General features: G+C 56.9%; 1 protein-coding gene across 1 annotated transcript in view; it reads right to left on the bottom strand.

Annotated features, from left to right (window-relative positions):
• Positions 1-10: 10 nt before the first annotated feature.
• Positions 11-18,331, bottom strand: part of FAM214B (family with sequence similarity 214 member B) — a 35,940-nt gene continuing 17,619 nt past the window's right edge. The window contains 11 exon segments of the mRNA XM_026865542.1: positions 11-1,576; positions 1,914-2,119; positions 2,575-2,643; positions 3,061-3,219; positions 3,681-3,777; positions 4,078-4,136; positions 6,329-7,096; positions 7,099-7,591; positions 9,308-9,509; positions 10,117-10,209; positions 17,545-17,677. Coding sequence (XP_026721343.1) covers positions 1,423-1,576; positions 1,914-2,119; positions 2,575-2,643; positions 3,061-3,219; positions 3,681-3,777; positions 4,078-4,136; positions 6,329-7,096; positions 7,099-7,410 — 1,824 coding nt within the window. The 5' untranslated portion in view covers positions 7,411-7,591; positions 9,308-9,509; positions 10,117-10,209; positions 17,545-17,677 and the 3' untranslated portion in view covers positions 11-1,422.

The following is an 18,331-nucleotide window of genomic DNA, read 5'->3' as shown; positions in this document are numbered from 1 at the left end:
GGCCCACCCCCGGACCAACAGCGGGGTGGGCTTTGGTTAAAATGACGGCCAGCCCAGGGAGCCCCCGGCCCGGGGGTCGTGCCCACCCCTGGGAGGTGGCAGCCCCGTGCAGGCTGGCGTATGGTGGTGTGGGCACCTGTCCCTTACAGAGAGGGGCTGGGGATTACCCCAGCCTGAACTGGCTCTAAGAGCCTAGCAAAGACCCCAGTTCACAGGGGTGATGCAGATGGGGTACATGCAAGCTCGTTTTTCCCTTGCCCCCCCCGCACCTCTGACCTCTCTGACCCACTCTGGGCTTGGCCCGCAGCTCCCAAGGCTGCAGCAGAGACTGGCACTGCTCCAGATCACCCCCAAACCCCCACGTGAAGGTCCAGTCCAACTCCTGTTTGATATCCTCAGCTGCTTCCCCTCCTCCCAGGGACTAAGCCAGGGCTCCCGGCCATCCTCCAGTGCCTGATCACACTGCTGCCAGGACCCTGCCCAAAGTCCCCTCCAGGATGGGATTCACTCCGCATGTGCAGTGCAAGGCTCTGATTTTTTTCGGCAATCTCTGCTGCCTTCTCTCAGATCCACAGCACAGCCAGGAGGGCTGTCCCCATGCTCAGAGCCCCATATCCCCATCTGTCAGACAGCCATGACTCTTATCCCCAGGATCCACGGCAATGGCCACTTCTCTGCCAGCCCCAGACTTCTCGGAGTCTTGGCTCACTCTAAACAGGTCAGAGAACAAGTCCAGGCTTCCCCAAGCTGCTCGAATTGGGGCTGGACCTTCCTAGCTGGTGGCCAGCAAGTCTCAGCCTCTTCCAGTGCTTTTAAAACAGCCCTGGCCCAGGAGGTGCACCCTGGACAAGAGCGGGGTCACCCTCTTCCATTAGACAAGGTGTCCCCATCCCCAGTTACCCTCAAAGCCCCCACAGCCCCACCCCAACCTGGGCAGCCCCATGCTGCCAGGGGCCTCATCCAACACCAACAGGGTTGGGGAAGAACAGCACAGCACCTCCAATCTCCTGCACAAGCCTCTGCACTCCCTGCAACAATAAATACTAATAAATACAAACTCTTTTGCACTTTCTGCTCCCAACACCGGGACCAGCATGGGCAGCCTCACCCGGAACCCCCAGCCCAACTCCACTCCACCCTGCCAGCTACAGCCAAGTCTCTAAGCTGGAAGCAGCACCAGCAGAAGGCCTGGGCATATGCCTGGCGTGCCAGGACTGCTCCCAAGCCTCTGCCCCTCCTGGTGAAGCCCCCTTGGTGATCCCAGCCCTGCTGCAGGGCGTGGGCACGGTGTCCATGTTGCTCAGGAGGACAGGGGTGTGCAGGCGGGGCAATACTTCACAGCGGTGCTTGCTGGGTGGCCTTTTACTCATTTATCCCCAATGTGCTGGGCTGGAGGCTCCCCGGTGGCCCTGGGCAATGGGCTCAGGCCCGAGGTGAGTAGCAGGGGTTCCTTGGCATCTCCGTGAAGGATTTGAGTTCATAGGGGATCCCCGAGTCAACTTCGATCGACTTGCGGGAGAAAAGCAGCCGGATGTCGTCATGAAGGTAGATCTTCCCCGACTTGGAGCTGTGAAACCTGAGTGGAGACAAAAGCAGGGTGGAGGGACCTCAGGCTCCCAGGCAAAGGCAGCACAGCCGCAGTGGGAATCACAACCCTCTCATCTACATTAGCCCCTGGTCAAGGTGTCCATGCTCTGGTTGCCTTCAGAGGGACAGAGACTGCTGCCCTTGGGCAGGGTGACAGCTCCGACCTCCCCAAAGGAGCAGCCAGTCCTTGCTCCTCCCCAGGGTGAGGAGGTCAGGCTGCCATCACCCCCTGCTCTGTCCTGCAGGCTTGGAGGAGCCAGGGACACATGGGAGAGGAGCCCAGGGGTGACCTGTGGCAGGTGTCCACCCCTCCCAGCATGCCCTACCTTAGGTGCATCAGGTAGCAGAGGACCCTGCGGGGTGGGTCAGTGCCCAGTGGGTCTCGGGGGGGCACAATGGCCCCTTCCTCCTCTCCCACAGGTACCAGGAAGATGCGATGGCGTAGGAAGGTCATGTGGTTGGCCGGCATGTCCTGGAAGTCGTACGTCACCAAGAACATCTTCACCACAGTCTTGTTGGGGTTAAATAAGGTCTGGGGGGAGAGGGGTAGGGGGTGAGACTGGGAAGGGCACAGGAATGGATCCATAGGGCAGGACCAGTGCATCCAGGGGCAGCACCAGCCAGCCCGAGGGTCCAGAAAGCTCAACAACCACCCCAGAGAGCTGAGCTTGAGGCCCGCCCACAGGTCAGTCCCTTCCATCCACCTCCACTCTTGAGCTCCCATACCATTGCATCCCATCCCCACTGCACATACACGCTCTCTTGCTGAGACCCTATCCCTCCTTACCAACCTCTTCCTTTCCTGCATCTCCCATCACCTTGTCTCCTTGCCAGTACCCTGAGGACTCCACGCTCCCCTCCACTGTGCTGTTTTGGTGCCCACATACCTGCTTCTGCCCAAGCTTTCTGGCTGCTGCTCTGGAGGACAACCGGAGCCCACCCAGCCCCCTTCCCCACAGTGCTATTGGAGGCCAGGGAACGACTCACCACTTGGATGGTTCCAGCTTTGGGGACACTGTAACCCTTCTTTCCCAAGCCCTCCAAATCAATCACTCCCTGGGGCAAAAGAAAGAGCATGTGAGAGAGGAAGAAAGCCCACAGAGAGCCCAGGTGGGACTCTGCATGGGGCTGAGAGCCCCCATCACCAGGAACTCCTGGCACAAGGTGGCAAGAAGATGTCCAGCTTAGTCCCTCTCCAGATCAGGGGATGACCAAGCAGCAACACAAAGGTGACAACAAAGCAACAGCCATGAGACAATGGGCAGCCTGTTTATATGCCTGCAAGGATTCCCTCTTCTTTCTCTCTTTGCTTTTGAGGTTAAACACTGTTCTCTGGCACAGCTAGTGGTCTCCTGGGGTAGGTGCTTGCTTGAGACACGCTCTCCAGAGAAGAACAGCCCCCAGGACGCTTGGTGCCTGGTCACAGCCCTCACTCACCTCCCCCACGGTCCCAGCCCTCCCTTGTCCGCGTACCAGGAAAGGCGAGGGCACGCTGTGTTCAGAGATGTCGAAGTAGGTGACGTCAACAGGCAGAGTGGCATGCTGGGGGCAGTAGGAGCCGCTGGCACCAATCTCTGCTGTGAACCCCTCAATCCTCCCCGACGGTGCAAAGCGTCCTTTCAGGATCGACTCCTGAGAGAGGAGGGAAGAGTTAGGGACCTTCAAACACCAGTTCTGCCCCTCACCTTGAAGCGTCAGGTGTGATCACCCCCAAATCTCCACTACAACCACATGTCTGCTTGCCCTCACGTGTCCAGGGACCATCCATGAGGCGCCCTGGCTGTTCACTCTGAGACAGATTCATCCTGAATTGGTGGGCTAAAACCAGCTATCTAACACAGAGAAGCAGCAAAAGTGCCTCAGCTCAGCCCTGTAGCAGCCATCTCAGCAAGGTCCAGGGTCCTGGTGCTGGCTGAGCCATCCTGCTGGTGGATGGTGGCTGTGTGACAAAGCCACTGCACACCAGGCCTTTGGGGACAATCAGCCCAGCCCCACACTAGGGCTCCCATCAGGTTCAGCCTCTCAAGCCCACTGCTGGCCCAGCCTGAAGTCCCTGGGACCCACCCCCCTCCCTGGCAGGTGGGTGCTGTTACCTCAAAGTTGCCCAGTAGAGCATGGCTGATGATCGTGGTGGCCCAGGGTGCTGCAGAGGACCTGGTGCCCCTCCGGAGACTGCTCCGGAGATGTCGACTTTGAGAGAGAGAAGACTGGTGTCAGACTGGAGAGCATGCAGCCCTGGGCACCTGTGTCCCTGGGCATGTGGATCTCTCTCCATGTCCCCCCATACCCTTCTTTGGTGGAGGTTGAACCCACTTTCCTACCTGCCATGGGCAGAAGAATCCCCCCACCGCCCCATAGCCTGGGGTCTTGTGGAGAGGCAGGGCAAGAGGACTAGGCCCAACCCAAACCTCCCATGCTGCTGCAGGGTGCTGGGGTGGCCAAGCACCCTGAGCCCCCATGTCCATCCCGCAGGGCTGCCAGGACACTCACGATTTGAGGCGCAGCCCACTCTTCAGCCTCCTCCCAATTGCAGTGCAATCCATAGAGCTCTGGAGGGGACATGAAATCGAGAACCACATTAGGGCAGCAACCCTAGGAGATGCCATCACCCATTGCCCTGCCCCACAGCCCCACAAGGGTCCCAGCAGATCGGACAGGCTCTCATCCATGGGGAGCTGTCAGTGGCCTCTGCAGGGGCGGTCAGCAGGGCAGCACGAGGGCTGGGGTGTCTGGTGGGGACATGGAGTTGCCCAAACCCCAGGGCGGTTTTGCTGGGGATGAGGGTGTTGATACCCAAGACGAGGGTGCAGCACATGACTCCCACCTTGCAAAGCAGGTCTCGGGACCAGTGACAAGACACCCCCAGACAGAGCCATGCACCAACAACCCCTTGCACCTCCCAGGGGAATGGTAACACATACAATGAAGCTCCTCGACCAGCCCAGGAAAAGTCCCGTCCCCCTGTGATTCAGTCCTCAATGGTGCTGCTGGGTAGAGGGGCGTGCTGCCCACCCCTGCCCACAGCCAGGCTTCTACAGCTGTAGGGTGGGGGCTTAAAGCCAGAGCCACACTGCAGCCTCCTTTTAAAGATGTCCCCTTTTCAGGAGTTTTCCCTTCTGGAAGCCACACAAAGGGCAGCACAACACAAAGGGATGATGGAGCTGGCTGGCATGACCGGACGGGAAAATCCAGGGAAGCTACTGGAGGGCTTCACTTTGCAAGGGCAGTGCTGGGGGCAGCTGGGCTGGGGGACAATCACCAAAAAGGGCACACAGGCAGGGATGGAGCTGTGCCCTACGGACAGTGTGTCCCAACTCCAAGCAAGAAGCCATGGTAGCACTGCTGTCAGTCCCTGCATGTTCCCTGGGATGCCCCAGGGAAAGATAGGATTGTGCCAACTCTGGCATGAGCCTGCTGCAGCCTCAGCTGGCAGGACATGGTGAATGCAGGAAGCTGGTCAGGAGTGACAGGTAAGCAGGGAGGAAGCACAGGCAGCTCCTAATCTGCCAGGGTGGTCGCAAACTATTTCTGAGACCTTGTGACACCCTGGGGATGTGTCATGGACACCCCAGAACTACAGAAAAGCCAGTGGCATCTCTGTACACAGCACTGGTGCTCCCACTCCTTGGCCAGAGCATGTCCAGTCCTGCTCCCTGCCACCAAACTCTTGCCCTGATGGATATCATGGCCAGGGACCCAAGCCACCCTCACACCTTTGTCAGGCAGAGGCCAGCCACTTCCCAAGCCTGCTGTTAAGTCTAGCTTAAGTTGAAACTGTTCGACACTGAGTGTAGCCCCACACCATGTGTCCAGACTCTGGAACTGTCATGGGGAGGTTGTGTCCTGTTGGAACAAGGCTCTCCAGGCTAAAGAGCTGGTTGCAAGCAGAGGATCTAGTGATTACAAAACGTCAAGAACTGGTGACAACCTATAGACCACGTGTCCCAGGGCTGGCTATCAGCTGCTGCCCTGCTCACATCAGTGCTGCAGCACTGGGACAAGACAGGTAAAATGCTGGAGTTTCAACCCCAAGCCCCAAATTAAGGTTGCCATGTGGGTGATTCCCACAGCCCTTCACAAAGGGGGGCGAGTTTGCCTTTAGGCTTCCCTCCAGGGTGCAGCCGGCCTGGCAGGGAGAGACATTGGGTAAAGGAGCCTCAGGGGTCCTGCATTAAGTAACCCAAGGTCAGGTGTCCCACTGAGGGATAAAAGCTGGGACCCCTTGCAGGCAGGGGCAGTGTCTGTCTGTGAGGTGGATGCCCTGTGCAGAGTTCCCTGTTGGGGAAGGATCTCCTGCCTCCCTGGGACTGGGCTCCAGTCAGGTCTGGCTTTTGTAAATATGGGCTCTATAGAGATTCAGTGTGTGGCTTCCTCAGTCTTATGTGTTTGGCTTGTGGACTCGGTTATCTCCTGTTCCTTCTATGGGAAACTGCATTTCACCATTTATTCCACCCATTGTTGGTTGTGTGGTGGTGTTGTTTGGGTCAGTGGGATTGATGTGAATTATGTATAATCTGACTTGTTTGTACACCCAGTGCTCACCCATGTACTGACCCTTTTGTATCAAATACAATTGGGTTATTGGTTCATCTTTATGCTGGCTGTGTCTTTTATGCTAGGCCTAATAACTGGCAAAACAACAGGGGACTGTGCCACGATGGACCACACTACCCATGAGGACAGCCCTAAACTCTGCGTGTCCCCAGGCCACTCCCTGACACCCCCCATGAGCAATGCTCACCTTGGCCGTGGGAAGCAGGTGATTCCAGAACGGGGCCCCCTTAGCATCAGTGCTGCGGCAAGCTGTTGGGACTGGGTGGCACGGCAGGACCCTCTTCTTCCTTGCTGGCAGGGACAGGCTTTCATCTTCAGAGCAGGAGTCAGCCACAACCTCACCAGCAGGCAGCAGCTTTCTTTTGGCTGGACAGTTGCTGCTGCTGCTGTGTTGGCTACTCCCGCAGGGTGTCTTCTCCAGGGAGCTCAGGTTGCTGGGCTCTGGGCTGAATGCTGTCTGTGGAGAAGGGGGCTCCTTGCACCCGTTGGCCACCATTTCCCATTCCTCCTCTCTGCTAGCCCTGCTGCTGTGTGCTGGGCTGCTTCCTGGCTTCTCTCTCTTCCCACCAGAGTCCACCCGAGCTGTTTGTGCAATATTGTGCAAATCAAGGTGAAGTAAGTTGTGGCCAATTGCTCGCTCCACATTATCCCCATAGTCTGTAGGCTGATCCCCCGATGAGACAGAGCAACTGTCTCTCGTGTGCAAAGTACTGCAAGCAATGTGCTGGGGCCAGGAGGAGGAGGAGACATCCTGTGACTTGTCCTCTCTGCTGGCCTTGGGGCTGTGACTAGGGCTGCACTCGCAGCGGTGCTCCACCACCCGCAGCCCGCTGTGGGAGAAGTGCTGGGCAGAGCCGCACAGGGACAGCTCCTCCACCAGCAGACCATCCTCAAAGGTATCCTCATCGTCCAGGGTAGCCTGCCCAGGGCCCCCGTCACGCTTGCCGTCCCCCCCCCGCCACCCCAGTGAGTTCGTTTGGGATCTCGTCTCCCCTCAGGAGTTCGCTGCTCAGGGTAACCCCTCTTGACAGCTGGCCGGCTGCCTGCCCGCTGCTCCGTGCTCTCAGAGGAGCTGGAGAGATGGGAGAAGATGGAGACCTGGTAAACCTTCTGGCGCTTGATCTCTGTCTCGTTGTAGCCCATCAGGATGCTGCGGTGGGTGCAGCGCTGTGCAGAAGGCTCCAAGGGTGCCTCTCCACTGGGCCGGGACAGGCTGGGGTCTGTGCCGTGCTCCGGGGGCAGGGACGTCTCCGCGTGGATGTGCCGCATGGAGCCTTAATTACCTGGACTCCAAGCGGAGCTGGAGTCAGAACAGCCCATGCAGCAGCGGGAGGGGGACCGTAAAGTGCCACAGGTCAGGGTGCAAGGACAGGGGGTGGGAGCTGGACCCCTCCCTTGCTCAGGACATCCGGGTGAGCCCTCTGCTACCGGGTGCACTGCAGCACAGCATCTGGAAAGAGAGAGCAGGAGGATGGAGATCAGCCCGGGATCCCTGTATTTGTCTGAGTTTTTTGGCCTCAAGGGACCTGCCAGGATGAAGGCAGCTCCTCATACAGGCCCAGTCAGACCTCCCTCTCCAGGGACAGGAAGAGGAACCGGGCTGATGTGGCTCTCTGGGGAACCCTGCAGCGTCACCCACCTGCGGGAGCAGCACTCCCTTTGAGGCCCGAGCACAGAAAAGAGTCTCCAGCCCGGATGGAGACTACTGGGGACAAGTCTGGACAAGTGGGTAGAAGGGGGCCTGCCCTCTGCCAGGGACTTGATGTGCTTGTGCTGTTCTGAAGCACAAGAGCCAGGCAAGTCAGACCAGTCCCAGGGGCTCAAGCCTGCGATCACCCATTTGGGCAACAGCAACAAGATGTCCCAGCGCTCACCAAGAAGACCTGTCCTGGCTACATGTGCTGAACAAGGCAGGGCTGGTGCCCCATGCTACCAGCCCCATGGTGGGACAGGAGCCTGACCTAACATCACAGTTATCTCTGCCAGATTGGATCAGGGGCCTCCACCACCTCAATTAGTAGCTGGGTGGTACCATGGACTCCTGCACCATCCACCCACTTCTGTTTGCCCTGAGAACTGTAAGAATCCTGGCCACAAGTTTTTGTGGCATGATAAATATGGAAATGGCTGCAAGAATGGAGGAGATGGAAGAGAAGTCACTGGCAGACCAAGGTGCTCCAGAGTCTGACAAACTGTCTGTGCCTGGCAGCTTTGCCCTTTGCCTGTCCCTGCAGCTCTGCTTGCTCTTGTGGATGGAGCAAAGGTGTAGGGGCAGATGAGCAATAGGGGAATTGGTTGTCCAAGTGCGTCGAGACTATCTGGAGAGCAAGGCTGCACATGGTATTTTGACCCTGCCATGATGGGAATGGAAAAGGGGCAGGCCAAGATGGTTGAGCCCAGGGATTTTGTTTAAAAGGAGTTATGAAAGATATAACCACGCACCAGAACATGCTGGGAGATGACCAGCTGGAAAGCAGCTTTGCAGAAAAGGCCCTGGGCGTCCTGGTGGACACCAAGTTGACCACAAGCCAGTAATATGCCCTTGCCACAAAGAAGTATAACAGTGTCCTGGGCTGCATTAGGCACAGTATTGTCAGCAGATTGACAGAGGTTATCGTTCCTCTCCGCTCAGCACAGGTGAGGTCACACCTGAGAGTCCAACAAAGGACTGACACCTGAGAGAGTCCAACAAAAGGGCCACTAAGATAATTAAAGGGACTGGAGCATCTCTCCTATGGGGAAAGACTGGGAGACCTGGGTCTTCAGCCTGGAGAAGAGAAGGCTCAGGGGCATCTCAACAATGTATATAAACACCTGAAAGGAGGGTGCTAAGAATGGAGCCAAGCTCTTTCCAGTGGTGTCCAGTGACAGGACAAGAGGCAATGGACACAAACTGAAACACAGGAAGTTCCTTCTGAACATCAGGAAACATGTATCTTAGTATGAAGGTGACTGAGCACTGGAACAGGTTGCCCAGAGAGGTTGTGGAGTCTCCATCCTCAGAGATATTCAAAAGCTGTCTGGACATGGTCCTGGGCCATAGCTCTTGGTGGCCCTGCTTGAGCAGACAGCTTGGACCAGATAACCTCCAGAAGTCCATGCCAACCTCAACCCCTCTATATAACCTGCCACACTGCAGCCTGTCCTGGCTGCCCTCCACACTCACCCCTCTGCAGCAGAACCCCGCTTTTCTCCAGATTAACTTCCCTGACCTGCAGCGGGTAGTCGTTGGCACAACTAGCTGAAGACACCTGCCAGCCAGGCATCCCCCAGAAGCGGCGTGGCTGCCGTGGAATGGCTCCCACCATCACGGTGTGCCTCCGAACCTCCGCACCGTCCTCGCCAGCTCTTCAGTTTCCACAGTGGGGCTGAGGGGAAGGAAAGCAGGAGATGAAGGGCTGTAGTGATTCAGACACTTACCGGGAAAAGGGCAGGAGAGTACTGCCTGCCTGCAGGGTCACAAGGGTAGAGAAGGTAGCATTGAGGCTCAGCCTCTCCCAACCTCCCAGACCCAAAGACCACATAAATCTTGACCATCTCAGGCAGTGTTATCACCTTAATTTCCATTTAAACCATGTATACTTTAAGCTAAGCTGTGAAATCTCATATTTGGCTCATATTTTACATTTCTTTTTCATGCCTTCCTATATGAAACCCTATGCGTGTGAACAGATCCCTGGTTCTTTCTGGCAAGAATTTCATGGCTTGCTTTCCAAGACACTGCAGATCACCAGCAACCTCTGTGCCTCCAGCTAGCCACTGGTCTCATGTCCACCTTCTGCCCCTTTCACCCATGGCACAGGACACTTTCTAGCCCTACAGACAAGGAAAAGAGTTTGCAATTCTTTTCTTCCAATAAGAGACGCCTGGCTGGGAAGGCAGAAACCAGGAGCCTGACAGCCCTGAGCCGTGATGGCTCCCCACCAGCTTCACCCAGCACAAAGATAGCAGTCCTTTTATGTGCACAGCACTCACCGGCTCAGATGTGGTCTTGATGCACAACAGAGATTTGCAGATGCAACACAGCTCCCCTGCAGTCATAATCCACCGGCACCACAGCTTTGATGCCTGGAAAAGGGCAAGCAGAAGAGCAGAAGAGTCAGCTCAGGCAGCAGCTCGTGGTACAACACCTTCAGAGTGGGCAGGAGCCTTCAGGCACTTCCACCATCAGCCCCCCTGTGGCAGGGGCAGTCCCTGAGCTTTGTTGGTCCAGGAACCTCCAGGTGAAGGATGAAATGCTGCCCATCTCTGGGGATCATGACCCCTCTGCTTCCCTCCGCATATAGCCCTCAACCAGGGCCTCACTTCAGCGGCCGTCCAGAGGGAAGCCATTGCCTGTCCCACTGGGCATCCCAACCCAGCAGTGAACACTGCTCTGAAGGCTGGAAAACAGCAGGGCCAAGCAGATGAATAAAATCCCTGAAGGGATACTCAGAGGCACCAAACTCTCAAGTGCACACCCTCTTTCTGGCACCCTGGTCCAGCAAGTTCTGCATCTTGCAGGTGGGAAGCCAGCTTCAGCAGGTCACCCCCTGTGCTCATTGCCTGACCTCATCTGCCCCAGGAAATGGGCTGTTCCGTCATTACATTTCCAATAAGATTTGTAATTAACAGGCACTCATGGCCAGTTCTGAAAAGCTGGCCAGCCCAAAAGCCACCACCAGCAGTGCTGGGGAAGGGCACCACCAGCAACCAGCAAGAACTCAATACAATACACCAGTTCCCAAGGACCTCTTGCATCAGGGCAAATCAATGCTGCAGCGTAACGAACCTCTGGTCTAAAATCTCAACAGAAGCTCTTTGTAGAGATCAGTTCCTCCTGGCACCCCACACGTGGCCCACATGAAAGCAGGTAGAAAAGCAAGTGACTATCTGCAGCTGTAGGCAGATGCCAAGGTGGTAATATGCTGTGCTCTGCCTGCCTGGACAGTTGCTGCTTCTCTCCTCCATCCCTGGGGGAGATTTGTACCATGTATGTGGCACAGTCAACCACTGGGAAGCAAAATCAGCAGCCAGCAGCAAGAGTCAGCACAGTGCAGCAGGAGAAAGCCACATCCTTCCTGCATGTGTCCATGCTGGGACAAATACATAGTTTTACCTGCACCCTTTCTTTCTCCTTCTCATGTCCCTCTGCAGTCACAGCCCTTTGCTCCCCAGCAGCAGCTGCGTTTTCAGGAGAATAGGTTCATCGGGAGAGGCTGACATGCTGACACCACAAATATATCCCAGCCAAGACCTCAACATCAGTCACCAGGTGATGCCAGCACTAGCCAGTAGTGGACACGCCTAGCACAAGGGGCTGCACCACATTTTGCCAGCCCAGATAATGTCACTTGAAGCATTGTGCTAGCAAATGCCAGAATTCCCCAGCTCATCCCCAAAGTGTCTCTAAGTACACTTTGGGATCTCTTTGTACTTCCCACTGGATGATTGCCCATCAGCCTGGAAAGGGGAGCAGCTGCAGCACAGGCACTGTGTCCAGGGGAGGTTCCCATCCCGTTTCCCCTAGCCTTAGAGTTTCTCTTGGCTGTGTTTAGCTCTGCCTCCCAGGGCTACTCCTCCCCACTGAGAGCCCAGCCAGCTCGCGGCAGGGCTCAGCCTCTTGCAGCACCCAGCAGGAGCCCACCGTCCCGCTATAGAGACCAGGGACTCCTGCACCCTAAGCAGGGACAGGGAGACAGCACCTGGTCACCCCTCTCTTTTCCTCCCCTTGAGTCCTGACAACCCCAAAGCCCTACTTCTGGCCACCAGGATGGGACGAAGCCAGGTCCAGGTCCTCACGAGCTCAGCTAAGCAGCACAGGTACCATCCCCCGGATGCAGCACATGAGGCTCCAAGGGTTCGGCCCCTCCTAAGCCCAACTGTTGGTGATTTTGCCAGTGTTTCAGCCTGACTCTAAGACAGGACTTAAAGGGCTTTTGCCTGTTGGAGGAAAACTATCCACAGCTCTTCCTGCTCTCTGCTCTGTTCCTGCCAAGCTGCCAGGCCCCCTCAATGCTCAGGAGACAGGACGAAACCTGTTCTTTTGCCAGAGCCCCCCAGTACCTGGGTCTGGAGCTATGCCAGGTTCAGCTTTCCTCTCTTCCTCCAGTCCGGTGAAGCCTCAGCAAGGGCACTATGTTTCAACAGCCAAAAAATACCCAGTTCCAAAGGACCTGAAGGGAGGGAGTGTATCTCAAGCACTGAGGCACACATGCTATTTCCCACGAACACCAAGTCACCAGACCCTGATGAGGGATCACAGCCAGGCCTGGAGAGGGTCAGGGACTTGCCTCACCTGATGGTTTCACTCCTATTAGCACATCCAGGGGGAACCCAGGAGTAACAGACTGTGGTCTCAGTCTGGTGGCAACAGAGCAGAATGGTGAGTGAGGAAGGGACCCTGGCTGGGCAATGCAGCAGCTGTACCACATGCTGAGCTGCAGCCTGTGAACGGATCTGTTGCTGTTTTAAATGCACTGTAGCGGCCAGAAAGGAAGTGGGACGGGTGTGGAGGCAGCTCTGCCAGCCAGTGGGGCATCTGTCATGGTGCAGGACTGGCAGAGCCCTTGGAAAGGGGATCCTGGCAGGGCTGGTAGCACAGCACTGTTGCAAGGAAGAGAGCAAGAGCTGTGTCTAAAGGAGCCATGATCACTTAGTGAGGATCCACAAGGCTTCCCAGAGCAGCACTGCCAGCGAGCCAAGGGGACACACGACCAGTGGACAAGAGGCTTTTCTCTGGGCATTGCTGCCTGGGGCAAAGCGCCATGGGTGCAGGTCAAGAGGGGTTCTTGCACCATTTAGTCCACAAAAAAAATGCAAAGCAACCCCAAAGTGGCTTTTGCTGTCTTCCTTTCTCCTGCTTGATCTTCTGGGAAGTGCTAAGGAGACCTCTGCAGCCTCACTGGGCGTGAAGCTGGAACCACGAGGGCAGGAAGGAGGGGGGCTGTCATTATGAGAAAACAAATAATCATTCTCAGTATGAGCAAAGTAAGAGAAGAGGCAACAGAAACTGCTGGAAACAGACTGCCTGGAAGAAAAATTGTGGCTCCATCAGTCCTATCTGAACCCAAGGAGAAGGAAAGAAATCTAACCAGTGCAAGTACAAACCCAGAAGCTCCCTGGAACAGCCTAAGAGCAGAGCTCGCGGAGTGCCAGAAGGCAGAAAGTTTCCATCACAACCCTGAAGGATGGCAGAACCAGCAGCAATGCTGCCACCACAGAAGGGTTTCTCCACAGCCTGACAGATCAGACATATCCGTCAGGAGAAAGACAGACGCGTGAGGCTGGGGACCTCCTCCAGCACCATCCACAGGAGAAGTGGCAATCCTGGAGAGAAGCTGGTTAGAGAGATGCTAGAGAATCAAACTGCCTGAAGGAAAAGACAAGCGGCTCTGGTATCCCCCTGGAATTCAGGTCGGGGAGGAAGGAGATCACACTTGGTGGAAATAAGGAAGAGGGAGGGAGGGAGGATGCAGAGGGAAGGAGCATCGTTGCCCCACTGCAAGGACAAGTGCTGCTCTCAGGGGTCCTAAGGAGGCCTCCTGCTGTGCCAGATTTATGCAGATGCAGAGCCTCGCTCAGTGCTGGCCCCTCTGCTGATTGATAATGGGAAGGAAGCCCGAGCCCAGAGGGGAAGGATGGGGCAAGGGAATGCCCATGTTAGGAGTGTGAGCTCCTGGAAACCACCAGAGACAGCTTCTACACAGACAGACCCGACACCTCCCTCTGCTCCGCAGCACCCGTCTTCAGGAGGTGCTGCTGCTGCCCTTCCTCCCACCCTGTGAGAGGGGACACTGATGGGGTGCAGAAGCCCCTGGGGACAGAGCAGCCCTCTCTGCAGGATGCCTTGCTGGTGCTCCAGGCTGCAGCAGGCTCCTGATGGGCTGAGGTCTGCCCAGTGACATGCGGTGCCTCCCCAGCCCCAGACCCACGTACAGGTGCCGCAGGGGCCGAGCCCTTCTGCTTGGCCAACCCAGGATAACACAATGAAACCTCTCCCAGGAGCTGGGGGAGCTGAAGCAGAGTCCCCAGCCCAGGGGCTTACCCCTGCTCCCTCTGATGCCCCACGTTTTGGTGTGGATCGCCTCCACACACCTTGCCCGGGTGTCTCGCGTGCAGGCAGCAACGCTGACAATAGCCTGCAGCTGGGAAGGGGGGCTCGCAGGGTCTGCAGGCAGATCCTACTATGCAACGGCCACCTGTGTACAGCTTTCTCCCACGTCCAACCCCCCTCGCCAGCCTCCCCTCCATGCACGGCTGCCCCTCTCCCCAGGAAAGCGCAGTCGAAGAATGAAAAGCAGCTTAAAATCCCGGCAGGACAATCGGGCAGCTCTCCAAAGCCAGCAGCACCCCCTGCCCACCCAGCACCAGCAGGCTCAAACCTCAGCAATACAGCCCACGGCTGCCCAGCTCCAACGTTCGACCGGGAGCCCAGGAAACCTGCAGCAGGCAGGGCAGGGAAATCCCATGCAGCAGCCGCTCACGGGGAGGACAGCCCAGGTTGAGGACAGACCTTTGTCTCTGCCTGCCTGTCTCTCTCGCTTGCTGCCGGAGGAGGAAGAGGGGGGTGGTGGGGGACAGCATGCAAAGATAACACCCCTAGGAGGGATGTCACAGCCACGTTAATCACTTGGAATTCCAGCCAGCGCAGACCCGGGCGCCGCAAATATGGGCAGCAAATGGAGATGCTCAAAGCTCTGAAATAATTGGATCCTTTCACAAGAGCCAAGCCCAGAATCCAGCACAGGAATTCAGTCCCCACTGGAAGTCGAGAGATCAAATACGCGGAGAGGCAGGCGCAGCACAAGCAATCCTCAGCCTCCGCCGTATCCGGCTCCGCAGCCCCTGGCGCTGCTCTAATCTCAGGTGCCTTCTCAGCAGGAGCGAGGGCGAGGGAGGACCGCAGCCGAGAGCCCGAGCCCCCAGCAGAGCCGAGCTGAGGACCGGCCCCTTCCCACACAACTTACTCCACTTGTGGCAAGGTGCAGAAGCGCTGCCAATGCAAAAAGAGGGTTTCGTGGAGGAAACCAGCGGCCTCGAAGCCTTGTTCGACCGGAGGAACAGCCCACGGGAAGGAGACCCCCGAAGCTGCTGGCTGGCCTCCGCAGCCCTGCGAGGGAGACGCCCGGCCCGGCAGGCTTGCCAGCCCGCATCACGTTCCCAGCGAGACGCACACACGGCACATGTAGGCTCCTGCTCGGCGCCTCAACGGCAATGAAAAGGCACGGAGGCTTCTGCCAGAAAACAAAGAGGCAGCGGCAGAGCTGGGGGTGGGGAAAACTCTCCGCTGCCCAAGAGGATCCCTGCAGAGGCAGCAGGATGCTGCTGGGCTCCACCGAGGCTACTCACCCCCACGAGCCCGAGGTGGCACTCACTTGTCCAGCACAGAGAGTCCGGAGGGTGGGCCAGTCCCTGCTCCACTCCCCGAGGCAGCGCTGGGTGGGAAGTGCTAGAGGACGCAAGCCAGGCCCAGGACAACAGCTGGCCACAAGAGGAAAATTCCTCCGGGTTGGCTCTGCTTCATAAAAAGCTGCGTCTTTTCACCTCGGGGTAGCTGCTGCGCACCACTGCTCCCAGGGGGAAGGCGCAGCCGGCACTGCGCCTGCAAGCTTTGCCACCAGGTCAGTATGCAGAGCCCAACAGTGTTGGCCTTGCAGTGGTACAGTGGCCTCAGCAATCACCCCGGGGTGACAAAGAAAGTGCCCGCAGTGAAAGCAAGCCCCTGGCCACCCAGTCATAGGGACTTGTTAGCCAGCTCCCTCCTAGTCCTCCCGTCTCTCTCCAGGGGCAGTGGTCCAAGGGATAGGGACCTCAGCCACCGAATGACCACACAGACCAGGTGCTCCAGACCTTGGTGTGACCTGCAATTGATGGGGAAATTTTCCACCGTTGGTGATTCCAAAGTCACATGCCTGTGTGGCTGGTCACAGGATGGCCACGAGAAGGCTAAGGGGTCCCGGCAGCAGGCAGGGACCACTTCTGCTCTGCACTTGCATGACACCTGGGGTCTCCAGCTATGACCAGGGCACCAGTGCACTGTCATGTTTCAAGTTCTTATTGAAAGACGTTTGTCCAAGGGAGGCAACCCCGAGGCCCAGGCAGGTCTCCATCTAGACCGTCACCATACCAAGTGATACACTAATGTTAGCATTAACAAGCTTTTTTATCTGATGTCCCAAGAGGAAGAATGATGCCCTGGGGTTGATGTCTGCATCAGAAGCCCTGGGAACGCGATCCTAACCCACTGAACTCATCCCCAAAAGAAAGACAATCACTTACTAGTAACTCCTATGCCATCAGCAACCTGTCATGGGCCATACGCCATGGGAAGCGTGACCTAACCGTGTGGCATGAACAGCCCAGACCACTCTCCATCACTACAAGCAGGGTACAAAAACACAGGCCCCTGGCAGGGAGTGCCAGGGGTACTGATGCTTTGTGAGCTGGGAAAAGATAGCATGGCAATGAGTGGGTTACAGGACCCCTTTTCCTCCCAGCTCTGCTGTCTCCTCTTTTCTCCCTCCAGCCACTCCCACATACAGTCACAGCCATCTACAGCCTCATCTTCCCTCTTACCAAGCCAGCTCCTTCCGTACCCTGATGCCCTGTAGCCATCCACACTGCCTGATCCTGCATGCACAATCCCTCACCGTTCCCCACAGCCTCCACATGGCAGCTGGGCTCTGCATCCCCATGAGTGTGCTCCTCTTCACTCCCACCCCAGTCTTGTCCTCCTCCACCATCAGATCTTGCCCTGCTCACACGCACACCCATGCATATGCCCAATGTCCCCAGCTCTTTACCCGTGCCCTGTTACCTCCTGATTGCTGCAGCCTGTACCATAACGTACACCAGCCTCCCTCCCCTCCTCAGCTGCCACACACCCAGAGCCCTGCCAGCCTGAGCCTCCTTGCACAGACCTCACTGACAAGTCCCCAACACACATCTGGAAAATCCACAGCAGTGTCACCTTTCCCTACCTCACCAAATGGTCACCAGCACATCACAGAGCAGCAGAGAAGGTCCCAGGGATTTTGCATTACCCCAAGCAGCTATCGACACAGGCATCAAAGGTAAGCATGGGAAGAGGGAGTAGGTGAAGTGCCTGTGGTGGGAAGGGCAGCAAGGATTGTGCATGCAGCATTTACCCCATGAGAACTGCCGGTCCCCACCGCAAGCCCTCTTGCAATACACTTCCTTTTACTGTAAAAGCCCTCCAAGGGAGGTGCTTGGGCACAGGAACTCAGGCCTCCGGCTCGGCATTACCAAGCTGCAGCCTGCAGATAAGGCTGCAGCAGCAGTGGGGACATTCAGCATCTTTTCCACTCCCTGTGCTAGACATCTACGTGGCACGGGGGGAGGAGATACCACACACACACACACACACACACACACACAGCTGTGCACATCCACCCAACTCACCTCTTTCCAGCTGCGATGTAGAAAGTCTCAAGTCTAGTGCAGGCCAGAGCAGTGAGATGGGCTGGGCAGGGATTCGGGCCATACAGGTGAGGCTTTGTACATCTCTGTAAAGAGCTGGACACATCCAGGACTACTGCAGGGAAGGAGGAGTTCCACCATGAATTCAATGTCCTGTGCCTTGTCAGGAAAAAAGGAAGCCTTTCCCTCCCGTGGGACTGAAGGTGAAAGAGAAACACCCTGCTGGCAATAGGAAAAGGATGCCACAGCTGTCACCTGAACACTCACACTGTTCCCCTTAACGGAGGCAAACACACAAGGACACAAAACCCTTTGAAGGGAAATGAGGGGCTAGGAGGGACTGCCATATCTGACTGCAGGCATATCCATATGCAGGGAAGTGGGAGACACAGCATAGCTCTTATTTCATCCCATGAAACTGGTAAAGCTCTTGGTCCACACATCTTGCACCACCTGTGGGATCCCACTGACAGGAGAGCCCTCTGCCTGGTGCATCCACCACCCCCTCCATGGTGGCTGGACTCCTGCAGGGCTCTGTGCAATCCACACAGCCAGGGATGCCCTCAGGATGGAAGGGGGAATCCACATGGCACCTGCATGTTGCATGGGAATGGTGGAAGCCAAGGCTCAAGTGGTGCTTCATGTCAGGCAGAGGCCGAAGAGGACCTGCCCTCGGTGCTATCTGGCAGGTGCAGCCTGCAGGGACTACACAGCCCTGTGGCACCGGCATATCAGCATTCTCCGTCTTCACAGAACTGATAGTGAATAG

Source organism: Athene cunicularia (assembly GCF_003259725.1).
Source record: "Athene cunicularia isolate RWA chromosome Z unlocalized genomic scaffold, athCun1 chrZ_part1, whole genome shotgun sequence".
In the NCBI taxonomy this organism is placed as follows: domain Eukaryota; kingdom Metazoa; phylum Chordata; class Aves; order Strigiformes; family Strigidae; genus Athene; species Athene cunicularia.
This window is presented reverse-complemented; position numbering and strand designations above follow the sequence as displayed.